General features: G+C 45.3%; 1 protein-coding gene across 1 annotated transcript in view; it reads left to right on the forward strand.

Annotated features, from left to right (window-relative positions):
• The first annotated feature begins 294 nt into the window (after window positions 1–294).
• Tacr1 (tachykinin receptor 1) overlaps window positions 295–14,197 on the forward strand; it is a 160,595-nt gene continuing 146,692 nt past the window's right edge. The window contains exon 1 of the mRNA XM_055596491.1: window positions 295–1,043. Within this exon, the coding sequence (XP_055452466.1) occupies window positions 655–1,043 (389 nt within the window). The 5' untranslated portion in view covers window positions 295–654. The remainder of the gene's footprint in view (window positions 1,044–14,197) is intronic.

The following is a 14,197-nucleotide window of genomic DNA, read 5'->3' on the forward strand; positions in this document are numbered from 1 at the left end:
CTGGGACCAACCAGTACGCAGTCCAGGTACAGCCCCTTCTCAGTGACGTCTCTGCAGCGGGTTATAAAAGCCTAGTGCGCAGCCTGCCAAGGTTCTGCTCACTCCTGAGCCCAGAAAGACCCCCACCAAGACCGAGAATTTGCCGGCAGCAGCAGAGCAGAAGGCTTGGAGCGAAGCAAAGAAGAGGGGAACTCACCAGCTGGATGCGGACCCCAGCATCCGCCCGGAAGACCAGAACTTTTGCAAGCCGTCCTCCTTCCCCTTCAAGCCCCCCAGGCAGCCGCCAGCGCTGCCTTTCCCGCCGCACGCATCTCAGTGGGAGTTGCTGGCGGCAGCAGGTGCAGAAAGGCGGGGTTGTCTAGCCATCTGCAACTGTGCGGAGCGCAACTGCTTATCCGCAAACAAGAGCCTCGCTTGAGAGTGGAGGAATTTAGAGCGACCGGGGCCGGGAAAGGAGCATACACGGGAGAAACATTGCTCCTGTAAGTAAGCCTGCTGCTTGCAGGGACTGAGTTCTGCCCAGGAAACTTCCCACCTCCTGAGTGGCAGGACCTCCGTAAGCCTGGCCTCGGGCGTCTGCAGCAAAGAGGGGTGCCTGCAGGGTGTGGGGGTACACACTGCATAGAAGCCAGAGCTTTGCTGCCTTGTCCCAAAATGGATAACGTCCTTCCTGGGGACTCGGACCTCTTCCCCAACATCTCCACCAACACTTCTGAGTCCAACCAATTCGTCCAGCCTGCCTGGCAAATCGTCCTTTGGGCAGCGGCCTACACGGCCATCGTGGTGACCTCTGTGGTGGGCAATGTGGTGGTGATGTGGATCATTTTGGCCCACAAGAGAATGAGGACAGTGACCAATTACTTCCTGGTGAACCTGGCCTTTGCTGAGGCCTCCATGGCTGCGTTCAATACGGTGGTGAACTTCACCTACGCAGTCCACAACGAGTGGTACTACGGTCTCTTCTACTGCAAGTTTCACAACTTCTTCCCCATTGCTGCTGTCTTCGCCAGTATCTACTCCATGACAGCAGTGGCCTTCGACAGGTGAGTCTGTGAAATCAAGAGAGTGCCCTGAGCATTGGGACTTGGCTAAGCAGGAGTGACCCGGAGTGTGACAGGAGAACTAGACAGGGCATCAGTTACCTTGGCTCTGACTGTCTGCCTGCTTGGACCCTTGGATCTTAGGAACGCGCCTCGCTTTCTCATCCATTCCTCACTAGCCTCAATTCAACACTTCTGTTTCCTTCACTTAGCTTCCCTTTCTGCATCCGGCCACTGATCTCTGGGTCTCTTTACTCCTGTCTTACTCTTCCCCATGCATTCTTTCTTTCCTTTTACCTTAGTGCCTGAATGGAAGGTATCAAGGGCTTGGCCAAGAGCCTTTGGGAACCCTTCTAGATCTGTTACTCTTGTGTGCACTCTATTATGGCTTTGAGGTTTTTTGTTTTGTTCTCTCTCTCTCTCTGTATGTTTGTTATTGTGGAATTTCTGTTCCATACATGCATTCTTTTTTAATTTTTTATTTAACTTTTATTAATTACACTTTATTCACTTTGTATCCCCCCATAAGCCCCTCCCTCCCCCTTCTTCACGCATGCCCCTCCTCAAGTCCACTGATAGGGGAGGTCCTCCTCTCCTTCTTTCTGATCTTAGTCTATCAGTTCTCATCAGAAGTGGCTGCATTGTCATCTTCTGTGGCCTGGTAAGGCTGCTCCCCCCTTAGGGGGAGGTGATCAAAGAGCAGGCGCAAACTCCTCTGGGTTTTTTTTTTCACCCTTTTCTGAAGATTCAAGAACTTTCCATTCCCACTTCAACTCTCTACTGTTACATGAGAGTGAAAACTGATTGACCGCAATCTTGAAACACTTCACATTGTCAGCATCTTGGTACTGCTAGGAGCCTCCTACTCAGGATGGAGACCAGGGTCCTTTCCAGGGCTTTCCCAGGCAGGGGTCCAGGAAGCTTGCCCAGGGGGATTCTAAATTTCTTTTCTACAAAAGGTCAATGTTTTTAGCCTGTGTATCCACAGAGAAATGTGCTTGTTAGAAATAATTGAGAGCTAGTCTCCTCCAACCCTCAGATTAGAGTTTCAGAAGCTGATTGGAAATGCAAAGGTTGGCTCTTTCAAACACAGAGGCCGGCTGGCGTTCTGGAATGAAAGGCTCTTCAGGTGTCATGAGGGGTAATTGGTGACTAGAACACAGATTTATTAGCATTGACTTTTCCCCGGGTGTCCTAGGTCTTTCGTGCATGGTTTCCATAAACAGGGCTACCCGTGCTTACTGATGAAAAAGTGTGTTGAGCAGCTGCCATGTGGACTTTAAAGTGGGTTGTTTTGTCATTATTGTTGAGATTAATGAATGTGAGAAGCCTAAGGGAAGTACTGTGGAAAGGATCAAGGGAAAAATATCCCCAATTACAACCACCTTTCATATAAAGACCATATATAATTTGTAGTTAGGTGTCTGTGGTGAGTGAATGCTTTTAAAAACAAAAACAAAACAACAACAACAAAAGGCCTCTCTTCCCATCTTGACAGTGGCACACGACTGCTAATTGTAAGTTCCTCCATGATGTGTCTTAGGCAAAACCTTTTGTGTGGATCTATTTGTACTTTAAATGCAGGATGTAAGCCAGTTCTTCGAGCTGCTAGTGAGAGGAGCTGTGTTACAAGCTTATTATTTGGACTGTGCCAGGATCTCTGATACCGATTTCACTGAAAACGAGGTGTGCCTGTAAACATTTCTGTGTTGACATGCACTTTAACTCATGGAAGATCCCTTAAAAAAAAAAATCACCCCCAGCATGACGTGCAGCAAGATAGATTAGTGAAAGGTGGCATTTCTGTTCCGTGCATGCATGCTTTCTCATATTTGCATGAATTAGAGCTGAGTTTTTTTTTTTTTTATTTGGGGGGGGGTGTCCTGCAGCAGGGCCTTGCCTCAGCTTCAGGAAGACCTTCCAGTCTGTGTGAGCCTAAGTGCTAGGCAGCTAATGGAGCACCTGCAAACGCCCTCTCCCCCTGACCTGCACAGGGACCTGTTCCAGGACCCCACTTTTCCTAAGGAACTTAGAAGATGAAAATCAGAGATGGGGTCCTCACCCTGGATTGTCGCAGGGAGCCAGATTTCAGCGCCACTCTTGCTTGTCTTTATAAATTATGACAGGACCTAAAATGGCTCTGAGGGTCTCAGATGCCAGAACGCAGGAAAGGCTAGGCATGAGTTATCTGCAGATGTGGCTCAGCCGTGCTAGCAGGAGCATGCTCCAGGTTCCGCTTCAAAGTAGAATTAGGGGCAAGGACACATGCCCCAAGGACATGGTCCTGTTCTTGCCTAGCCTCACAGCACTCTGGGAACTCATCCCCCACCTACCCACGGGTGCCTATTGTACTCAGGCCCATTTTCTCTCCTCCAAGAAGCTGTAGAAAGGGCTAGTAAGCTGTCTCTGAGAGAATGATCACTTCTTCCTCCAACATGCAGTTACAAGAAGTGCTTACAAGAAATGATAAATATTTTTATGTCCTTTGAATTATTAACAGACAACTTCTGAACCAAATCTTTAAAAATGACAGCATGATTTTTTTCTGGCTATAAAGTTAAACCTTATTTATTGCAGAAGATTTTGGAAGTAGGAAGAGTATAGACACACACACACACACACACACACACACAAAATCAAACTGTTACTATCCCATTCTAAATAACATCCGTTAACAGTTGAAATTCTCTTTTATGAATATTAAATACTGTATGGAGGTCACTCTGTGTGTCTGTAGCTTGCGCTTTCTATTGATATTAATAAGAAACATTAACAACTTACCGTTTTTTAGGCAGAGGGTTCTAATTAAGCTCTGTGGGCTACATACAAAAAGAAAACACGAGAGTAGAAGGGAACAGAGAAGAGTCCTCAGAGAGGAAGGGAGGCGAAAAGGAAAGATGGGGTAAAAATTACTAATATCCTCTATATAAACATAGAAAGCTACCAAACAATAACACATAATCTTTTTTTTATTAATTACACTTTATTCATTTTGTATCCCCCCATAAGCCCCTCCCTCCTCCCCTACCCACCCTCCCTCCCCTTTCTGCATGCATGCCACTCCCCAAGTCCACTGATAGGGGAGGTTCTCCTCTTCTTTCTGATCTTAGTCTATCAGTTCTCATCAAAAGTGGCTGCATTGTCCTCTACTGTGGCTTGATAAGGCTGCTCCCCCCTCAGGGGGAAGTGATCAACGAGCAGGCCAATCAGATTATGTCAGAGGCAGTCCCTCTTCCCATTACTATGTAACCCACTTGGACACTGAACTGCCATGGGCTACACCTGTGCAGGGGTTCCAGGTCATCTCCACGAATAGTCCTTGGTTGGGGTATGAGTCTCTAGGAAGTTCCCTGTGTTCAAATTATCTTGTTCTGTTGCTCTCCTTGTGGAGTTCCCATCCCCTCCAGCTCTTACTATTTCCCACTTCTTACATAAAATTCCATTCACTCTGCCCATCAGTTGGCCATCAGGCTCAGCATTTGCTTTGACAGTCTATACTGCAGAAGCTTTCAGAGGCCCTCTGTGGCAGGTTTCAAGGTTGTTTCCTGTTTTCTTCTGGCTTTCAGAATGACTTCATGTCATCTCATCGTATAAATGTGTCATTACCTAACCCCTCCCCCACTGTTGTGTAGATAAGCAATTCTAGATGTTTTTGTCATTTGTAATGCTCTTGTGAACATTTCCATATCATAATTTTATCTTACATTTCTTAAGCTGGGAGAGCGTTCCAGAAGTACAAGTACCGGATCAAATGAACCGTCTGATAAAGAGCTATTTCTCTTTATTTTAAATGATTATGAACTCTGGGCAGAGCACAGAGTGCATTGTTGTATCTGCTCATCTGAATCTCCCAGCACAGAACGGGAGGTTTGATAGCTCATCCACCTGCTTATTGATTAGATCAATGAACTGAAAGTAAAACATCCCTAGAAGAACATTTGGAAAGAGACATAAAATTGTAAAGAAAATATAAATAGTAAAGATCTCGTTTGTGATAGTTAAAAATCCTGCTAAAACCCTGCCATGCCGGCTTAAGTTACTCTTCTGTCTATGCTCTACACCTCCACTTACACGCTAAAAGGTAAATTTTAGATAACCAAAACTGTCAACAGGTGATTTTTTGGTTCTTAAGGTTGTCTTTTCCAAGGCTTCTGATTGGTACTGTTGTTGTTTGGCATTGTATCATGGGTATATTCTATGTCATAAAATATTGCAAAAAAAAAGATATTTGACATGTAGCTGCACAGGAGAACATGTATGTAGCATACACAGAGTCATGGGTTCAATCCCTAGAACCAAAAAGAAAAAAAAAGGAACACTTAGCAGACACGGCATACTATATGACAACAATCATCTCCCACCATCATGGTAACTTTGAAAATTAGCATTCTAGACATAAACCTGTTTACACTCACTTATTGTGTGTACAGGCGTATGTGCATGCCATGGCACATGTATGGAGGTCAGAGGACGACCTGCAGGAGTCTGGCTCTCTCCTTCAGTCACATGGGTCCCAGAAATAAAACTTAGTTAGACTTGGCAGCTCCTCCACCAGCCAAGCAGGCCCCTAGACAGAAATCTCTAAGAGTCTCTCTCTTTCTTTCCTGAGGAGAAATTACTTGCAGTGAGGTGGTTTGGTTAAACTACCTATCTAAAATTTGCCAAGCTTCTTTTTAGAACCAAAATATAAAAAGAGGAATAAAACTTCAATTGCAGATTGCTGCATTAATTTAATGTTTTCTGCAGTCATTCTGTAAATGGAGGTGGATGTGGAAGGAGGGCCTCTCCTCCTGGACAAATACCATTTTTAGAAAGATTTATTTTATTTTACTTTCTGTGTGTGGACATTTTGCCTGTATGCTTGTGTATCACATGAGTACCTGGTAGCTACAGGGCTCAGAAGAGGGCATGAATCCCTGGAACTGGAGTTATATATTCTTGTGGAGACTCTGGGAACTTAACCCAGACCCTCTCTACAAGAGCAATCAGTGCTCTTAACCTCTGGGCCCTCCCTCCAGTACAAAATTTGTATTTTATGAAGGCAGTGGTTAGGTTTCTGAGCAAACAAAGGTAAATGAGTTCAGTTCTTTCTCCAGTTAAGCTTCAACAAGCCTAAGGAATTCTGCCTGTGTCACAATTCAGATTTAAGCATTCTTGTTAGCTATAAATGGTACAAGTGTGTGTGTGTGTGTGTGTGTGTGTGTGTGTGTGTGTGTGTGTGTGTATGTGTATGTGTGTGTGTGTGTGTGTGTGTGTGTGTGTGTGTGATGTTTCCTGGCTTTCCAAAATGAGCGATGTTGAGAGGCAGTACCTCAGTTTACAGGCTTATGATGATGAGGACTTTATCAGGGGAATGTAAAGAGGAGGAAGGTGGATCCCAGAGCCTCAGCCGAACTGGGAAGCAGCTGGAGACCCAGGCCACAAGAGGCTATGAGCAGCAGTGGCTTCTCTTCCTAGAAGAGGCAAGTGTCGTTTCAGTGAGACAAGAGGTGAGCAGATTGCTGTTCAGACTAGTTCTGGACTGTTGCATTTTAGTAAAACCAAAAATAGCATTGCCTCAATAGGGTCAAAGGTGGAGACAAAAGAAAAAGAGTGAATGAGCTCTCTGGGCAAGTAGAAGAAAAATCTAGAGGACATGCACAATAACAAAATCTCTGCCCCCTGACCCCTGACTCCTGACCCTGGACATCCATCCCACTATGAGTCAGCCACACCCACCTTCCAGGTCTCTAGTAGACCTTCAGTCTACCCATTAATCTTGTCTTACTGGCTAGACCCAGGTGCTGTTGTCCATGTCAAGGCAGGCCCTTCAATCGATTGTCCCCCTACCCAGAGCCACGACTCAGATTCCAGGATCTCTTGCACTGACTGAGATGGACCAGGAGACCCCTTGACCAGGCACCCACCACCATGGCCCAGTCTTTGCAAATCAGGAGCCTGTAATGTCAGTGTGGGCATGAGTCAAATATGAGTATACATTAAGGCACTGAGGCCTCAGGACTTTTTCTTAAAATGCTCAGTGCCCACCTTCTTTCTGGAGCTGTCCCATTATACTCTGTCACAAGTTCTCCCAGCTTCTGGGAATCTCCAGTGTCACGATGGTCAAGGATGTTACTGGGTACTTTATGGTGTTGGTTGATTGCTTCCTATCTGACAGAAATGTAGGCCACACTGGAAAATAGAGAGCTTTTCTCAATGTGAACAAGCATAGCAGAAACATAAGAAATATGTTGCCATTTTTCTATTGGTTTGGAAAATGCTAAGATGAGAATTGCAAAGAAGAAAGTTCTACAGACTTAGATGTTTTGAGGGATGGTGTTGCTGAAGTGAAAATACCATAGCACTCAGGGGAAGATGATGCTTCTTACGTCAGGAATTTTTGTCTTCCGTTGAAGAATTTGTTCTCTGCATTGGGCAAGTAAGATTGACTTAGAGATAACTACAGTGTAAGATGCTGGGCAATGTAGCTCATGAAGATTGTATGGGTAAATTCTACAAGAGGGAAGAGGAGAGAGTTCATGGTCAGCAGTGATGATGATCAAGGAAGGCTGCAGAAGGTGGCTACATCCTCCCAGAAAGGCGTTACTAATGTATATATTATATATTTATAAAGGTGTTATTCTAGATTTTAAAAAAAAGCATTGGGCTCAAATGTATCTGTGGGAGGATGACAGATTAAATGAATTAATAAATTTATGTTCTCATTTAAATGTGGGGTGGGGGAATAGAAGAGTCTGTAAATGGAGGTGGATGTGGTCTATCTGATGTGAAGACACATTGATTAGTTGTGAGGGCCTGATAATCAAGTTGTGAGATGGGTCAGAAAATGAGTCAGAGATCAAAGCAGACACTGAGGAGTTTTCTACACACAGAGGTGATGGCCATCTGGTTGAGTCAAATTAGAAAATGCCTCTTCTGCTTGGATATACGTTTCCTGCGAAAGGCGCGAGATTGCAGGAATGCCTTAGTAGGCACAAGGAGGAGAAAGAAGCAGATGAAGAGATGGAAGTGCTCAATTAGGGTCACGGACAGCGAGAGCCCTGGGCTTCAAAGTTAGCCAGCACTGGTGATCCGCAAAGAGACAGCACCGCAGACCATGGATGGGGTGGCGCCACGGGGAATGGGTGAGTGCCTCCTCCATTACCCAGTCATCATCAAGCATCTGCTCTGTGCCAGATGTTGAAGCACTAAGCCAGCTTTTGCCCTCAGATGTTGAGGCACTATGACCTTGATGTCTTTGCCCGTGTTTACTCAGTCTTCAGGGATCAACAGAGATGCAAATAGAGAATCAGTGTTAACTGATGCCACAGTGGAGAAAGGGGGTTGAAAACAAAGTAAAGGACTCCCTGGAAAATGTGGGAAATGTTTGCTGAGGAAGGGGAAGAGGGCTGAGGAGGAGTGGGCTTCAGAGAGAAGGATGTGTAGCTTTGTATTTTAATTAAGTTCAAAGATGCTGGATTGGAAATGCTCATAATGATTTGATATTTGTTACTTGGAAAGTAGGCATATTTCCTGTCTATAAAATCGATAATGATGTCTTGTTTCTGATGCTTTCCAGTTCATTTCTCATCCAACCCTCCTGCTGCAAGTAGGATTCTTTGCCTACCTTGCTATAAAAAAATTAGACACAAAAATCTTTTATCATTGTCCGTTAACTCCCCACTCTCTCAGAGCCTGAAGACGTGGACAGGCTTCCGTGTGCCTGGTCATGTGCCACACATGACTGTCCATGGCGGCCTTTTAATGATAGCTAAGGAAAGCTGTCCCCTCAAGCAGGGCAGGTAAGGCCTCTTCCAACACCAAAGAGGAAGTCAGATGCCCCTTCACAATTTTCTACCTCCAAACAAGTTCAACCTCATATCCTTTCAAATAGGAGCAGTGCCGGAATTTCAAATACAGCTTAACTGCTTCTTCTGTTTGTCTCATTGGTTCATTATAAACCCTTTCCTTGTGTGGACCTAAAATCTCCCTCTCCTTTAGGGCAGTTTCTCCTGGTCTAATGTCTCTTCCCTATGTCAACCCTTACAGTATGTATATTCCACTTGGGCCTTCCTCAGCCTTAGTTCATTTGTGACTTTCATCTTTCTGTCTTCATTATCCTTATTTGCTGATGGGATCCTTAGAAGAAGGTGACCAGAGTGAAGCACCCATCTTACAGCATGGCCCTGTCTAATAGCATGTGCTGGAGGACTCCCACCCTTAGCTCAGAACACTTGTATTAGAAGCTGGTCCTCACCTGCTGCTGTAAATACCATGTTGTTGCTGATTCCCACAGCCTTTCTCCAATAGCACGGTCTATGATGTGCTAGTTTCTGGCACTCCTTCCTGCCCACTAGGCTGCAAGCTCCATGCAAACAAGGCTGCTCTATCTGCTTCCTGTCCCAGCACCTACACAGTGCCTGGCACAGAGTGGCACGGCATTAAACTGTGCTCGTTAAGGCTGCTGACTGTGCCTCCCTCCCACACGCTAGGAGACCTGAAAACCAAGCTCGGTGTATGAGGCACTCCTAAACCGCGTGGAATGGTCTTTGTTGGAACGAGAGAAAAGCGATGCTGTCCCTGCTGTCTAGAGCTGTCCGGCGACACAGAACACTTCCCCAAGGGCTCCACCCATTCTAGAACACGTACAAGTCCTAGTTTACAGCCATCTTTTCCTCATGCCACTTGGAAATTCCCAAGGGGTCCTCATCCGTTCTCTGATGACCTCAACACATACCTTTACCCCAAGAGAACACCTGTTGGAAGATGTGTTGGTCACTGTCACCACACCTCCAATCTCTCAACGCATGCTGGGAATGCATAGGCAATTATCTTCCCTAGCCTGTTAGCAAATCTGTGGGTTTTTTCTCCAGCTCCACTTTTCTCATCATTTGTGAGTCGATACCTACAGAAACCTACCCTCCAGCCCTCTAAGACCTGCCCACAGCAGCTAAGTGCCTATAGTCCCGGGCTGCTGATGTGGCTCTCTGCTGTGCTCAGTGGGAGTGTCTACCTAAATGCACTCAGACACAGGAAAATTCCAGCACAGAGTGGCCAGGGAAACTAAGAGATGGGAGACTGACTGACTGACCTCCTCATGCCCCACAAGAAAGGCTTCAATTGTATTTCAGAGGGAGGGAACAGCAGGAGAGCCTCTGGAGGAGGGATCCTGGAGAATGAAGAGGGATTTCAACTGTGGTCTTGAGGTCTCAGTCTTAACATGAGTTCACTGTAGCACATGAACTACTTTAAAAATTGTATGTATGGTGGGGGCTGGCTCAGTTGGTAAAGTGATTGCCTTGCTAGCATCAGGGCCTGATTTGATTCTCAGAACCCACATTAAAAACACACACACACAGCTGTGGTCAGTATGAAAGAGCTCAGGCAATGGGTTCCAGTATTGGTTCCACCACGCTCCAGCTGTGCAAACAATACTTGATTCAGCTGAACTTTCATGTCCAATAAAATAGATTCAATAAATCTAACCCTGGGCTGGAAAGATTAACCAGTTAAAAGCGCTCGCTGCTCTTCTAGAAGACCAGAGCTCAGTTCCCAATAACCATGTCTAGTGCCTCACAATAGCCCGTAATTTCAGCTTCAGGAAACCTGACACCCTCTTCTGGCCTCCACGGGCATGGCACTCATGTGTACAAACCCATACACAGGTGTGAACATACACAGAAATAACAAAATAATAAAAATAAATCTTAAAAAGACCTAACCTCATGGGGTAATGTCACAAAGAGAGAGTAAACATTACAAAAATGTCTCAGATCATTGACACCCAGTAACACCCCATTAGTGATAATTAGCATCATGATCTCTAATAAACCCTGACTTATCCTGTATCCATTAGACATCCCCACTTCTGTCTCAGCCTCGTCTCAGTTTCTTCCACATCAGGTATAATAACACCAAGGTGAAGCATCTTTCCTCTATGAGATTACATTTAAGATCATCTTGATTGAGCCACCATATCTGGCCAAATGCTTTTCATCACCACTGCCACCCGTGGAGACGCACACGGGTGCGTCTCATGCACTCTGATCCTCTGGAAGTCCATCATTTACATAATTACCGCTCATGCTGCAGAGAAACTAAAAGCTTTCTCCCATACGATGCATTAACCGAGCGTGCCCAACCTTCTGGCACTGTAAAATGGCATTGTCCTCTGCCAGGTTTATGTTTAAGAACCACCAAATTGAGGGGTTTTTTTTTAAGCCATAAGGTTTAAAGTATGTTTACAATCTTGTGTTGGGCCATGGTCGCACGAAGCCTGGGGGCTACAGGTTGAACACGCCTTCTCCCAGGGTCCCCAGCAGCCACGTCTCAGGGAGAGCGCACTCTCTTCCTTGCATGCACGCTTGCCATCAACATCTAAGTCATCAAAACTAGTGTTCGCCTGGCACTTAGCACATTCTGCAAACCAGGAAACGGCCCGGATGCAGTTCCTGTGTGAGCGTCAAGCATCCCTTTCTCTTGACCTTTGACAGTGAGCTCTCCATGAGAGGCAGGCCCCACCTCTAAGCGTCTCAACACCACTGCCAAACTAATCAAGGAATTTTACATATTTTCGATTACTCACAGCCCTTTCAAATTTAGCAAATCAAAATGCAGTCTTTAAAAATCTAAGCACCACTTATAAACTCGACTAATTAAGTTCTTCCTAAACATTCCAAACTATAATCACAAATTTAATACATCTGGCTTTTCTTAAAACCACTAGTTCCCTAATAGGCGAACAAAATTTGGAACAAAATTTGTCTTGGGAATTAGCACAGGTCCTAAAAGCTGAATACCTCCATACTCCCCAAGACAGCATTCTCTTCAAGCACTCCAACGGCCCAGTAACTAACCCTACAAATTTAGTGAGCATTTATCTAAATATCAAATACAAAATGCAGTCACTAATTCTCCTGAACATGGCAATTAAAAATTACAAATCTAATGAAATGCTCCACTGTGTCAGGTTCCTATTTCTACAAATTCAAAGAAACTTGAGCATAGAGCAACCTACGAACACTGTAAAACTCACTTCTCTACACACCCTGCTTACAGAACATTGCTCTTTCTTTGCTGTTTCCTTTGTGTGTTTCTCTGTGAGCGTGTGCACGTGTAGACACTAGATGTGTCTTCTTAAGTTGTTGCCTGCCTCGCCTTCTTTTGAGGCAGGCATCTCCTTGAACCTGGAGCTCACCAAAAGCAGCTAGGCTGGCTTGCCAATGAACTCCAGAGAGCCGCTCTCCCCGGGCTGAGACTTCACATGCACTGCCATGCCTAGTTTCGTATGTGGGCATCTTAACTCAGGTCACTACATTTGCCAAGCAAGCCCTTTACCGACCGAACCACCTCCACGTCCCTCTGTCTCATTTACCTAATGCCTTCTCAACTTCCCAAGTTCTCCAAGCAGCAGTGGCAAGATCATTCTCTGCAGGAGGCACTGAGGTCCTGAAATCAGGGGTTGAGTCAGAGGTGAGCCTCTGAGGGCTCTTCACGAGGTCTTCCCCAAAGGTGTACCCCAGATTTGAACCCCTCTGGCAGCAGAGATCTGCCTACCCAGTGCCCATGAAGTCTTCCCACACCTTCCTACTGGGATTCTTTTGAATTCTGTAAAAAGAATGTCCTCGATTCCCTTGGCTTCCTTCAAGTTTAACTGTTTCCCAGTTTTGACCTAACATCTTACCGTCTAACTTAGAAGAATGGGACCATGTGAAGTCTCACTCTGACACTTCTAGTTCCTCTCCTTCCCTCACTCCTTCTTTTATTTTACCTTTTGGGAATCAATACTTCTCTGTTGTCAGAAAAGTCATATTACACACAGAAGAGGGGTTTGTGCTGGCTCCCAAATCTGGGGTTCCAAGTCGAGGGACTGCGTCTGCTGATAAGCTTCCTGCCAGCAGAGGCCAGAAGAAGTGCAAGGTGGATCATGGCCAGAACTGATAGAATAATGTGTGTGTGTGTGTGTGTGTGTGTGTGTGTGTGTGTGTGTGTGTGTGAAGGATATAAATGTGTATATACATACATACACAATGTATATATACATATATGCATATATACATATATGTGTAAAGGGGATTTATTAGAGTGGTTTACAGGCTGTGGGTCCAATTAGCTCAACAATCACTATCAACAAATGTAAAGTCCAGAAATCTAGAAGTTGTTCAGTCCGTGAGGCTGGATGTCTTATCTGGTCTTCAGTATACACAGGAATCCTGAAGAAGTAGGTTCTAATGCCAGGGAAGGATGGACTTGCCAGCAGGAGCAAGGGCAAGCTTCCTTCTTCCATGACCTTAAGATAGATAAATATGGGCCAGCAAAGGGTGAGGCCAATACTTAAGGTAGATCTTTCAACCTCAAAAGACCCAGATTTAGTGGGATTTTCCCACTTCAAATGATTTAATTACAAGAAATTCCCATATAAGTATATCTAGCCATTCCAGTTTTAGTTAATTCCAGCTGTAGTCAGGTTGAAAAGCAAGAATAACCATCACACATACACACACTTTCTCTTCCTTCCCTCGTTCCTTATCTTATCTTACCTTATGGGGATCAATGTGTGTGTGTGTGTGTGTGTGTGTGTGTGTGTGTGTGTGTGTGTGTAATTTCAACCAGAGTTGAACTTTGGGAGTTATGGTATACCCCTCCAAAAAAAAAAATCTCATAGGGTTAATCCCAGAACTGAGGAGGCAGAGTCAGGCAGATCCCTGGGGCTCACTAGCCGGTCATGGTAGGCTACTTGGCCAACTCCAGGCAAATGAGAGACCCTGTCCCAAATATCAAGGTGGATGGCATCTGAGGAAGAACCCAGGTTGTCCCCTATCGTCCCGGGACACATACCTACACCATACATGTGCGTGAACACGTAAACCCACTTGAACAAACATACACGCCTCAGCAGCAGCACCACAAACACATGTGACTCTGACGTAGAAGCACAGCAGCACGCTTTCCTCTTGAGAAATTTTCCAGGTTCCAGATTTCCTTTCTGGAACCTGGAAGCTACTAGATCACGTGGCATTCTTTCATCAGATCAACAAGTCGAAGCTTTCCTATAGCTCTAGGGATACTGGGGTCCCTCCTCTTTCCCTTTTTCTCTCCACCTTAGATTTTAGACAAATTATGTGTGTGTGCATGTGTGTGTGTGTGTGTGTGTGTGTGTGTGTGTGTGTGTGTGTGTG

The sequence above is a fragment of the Psammomys obesus genome, unplaced genomic scaffold (assembly GCF_907164565.1).
Source record: "Psammomys obesus unplaced genomic scaffold, mPsaObe1.curated_primary_1811, whole genome shotgun sequence".
NCBI lineage: Eukaryota > Metazoa > Chordata > Mammalia > Rodentia > Muridae > Psammomys > Psammomys obesus.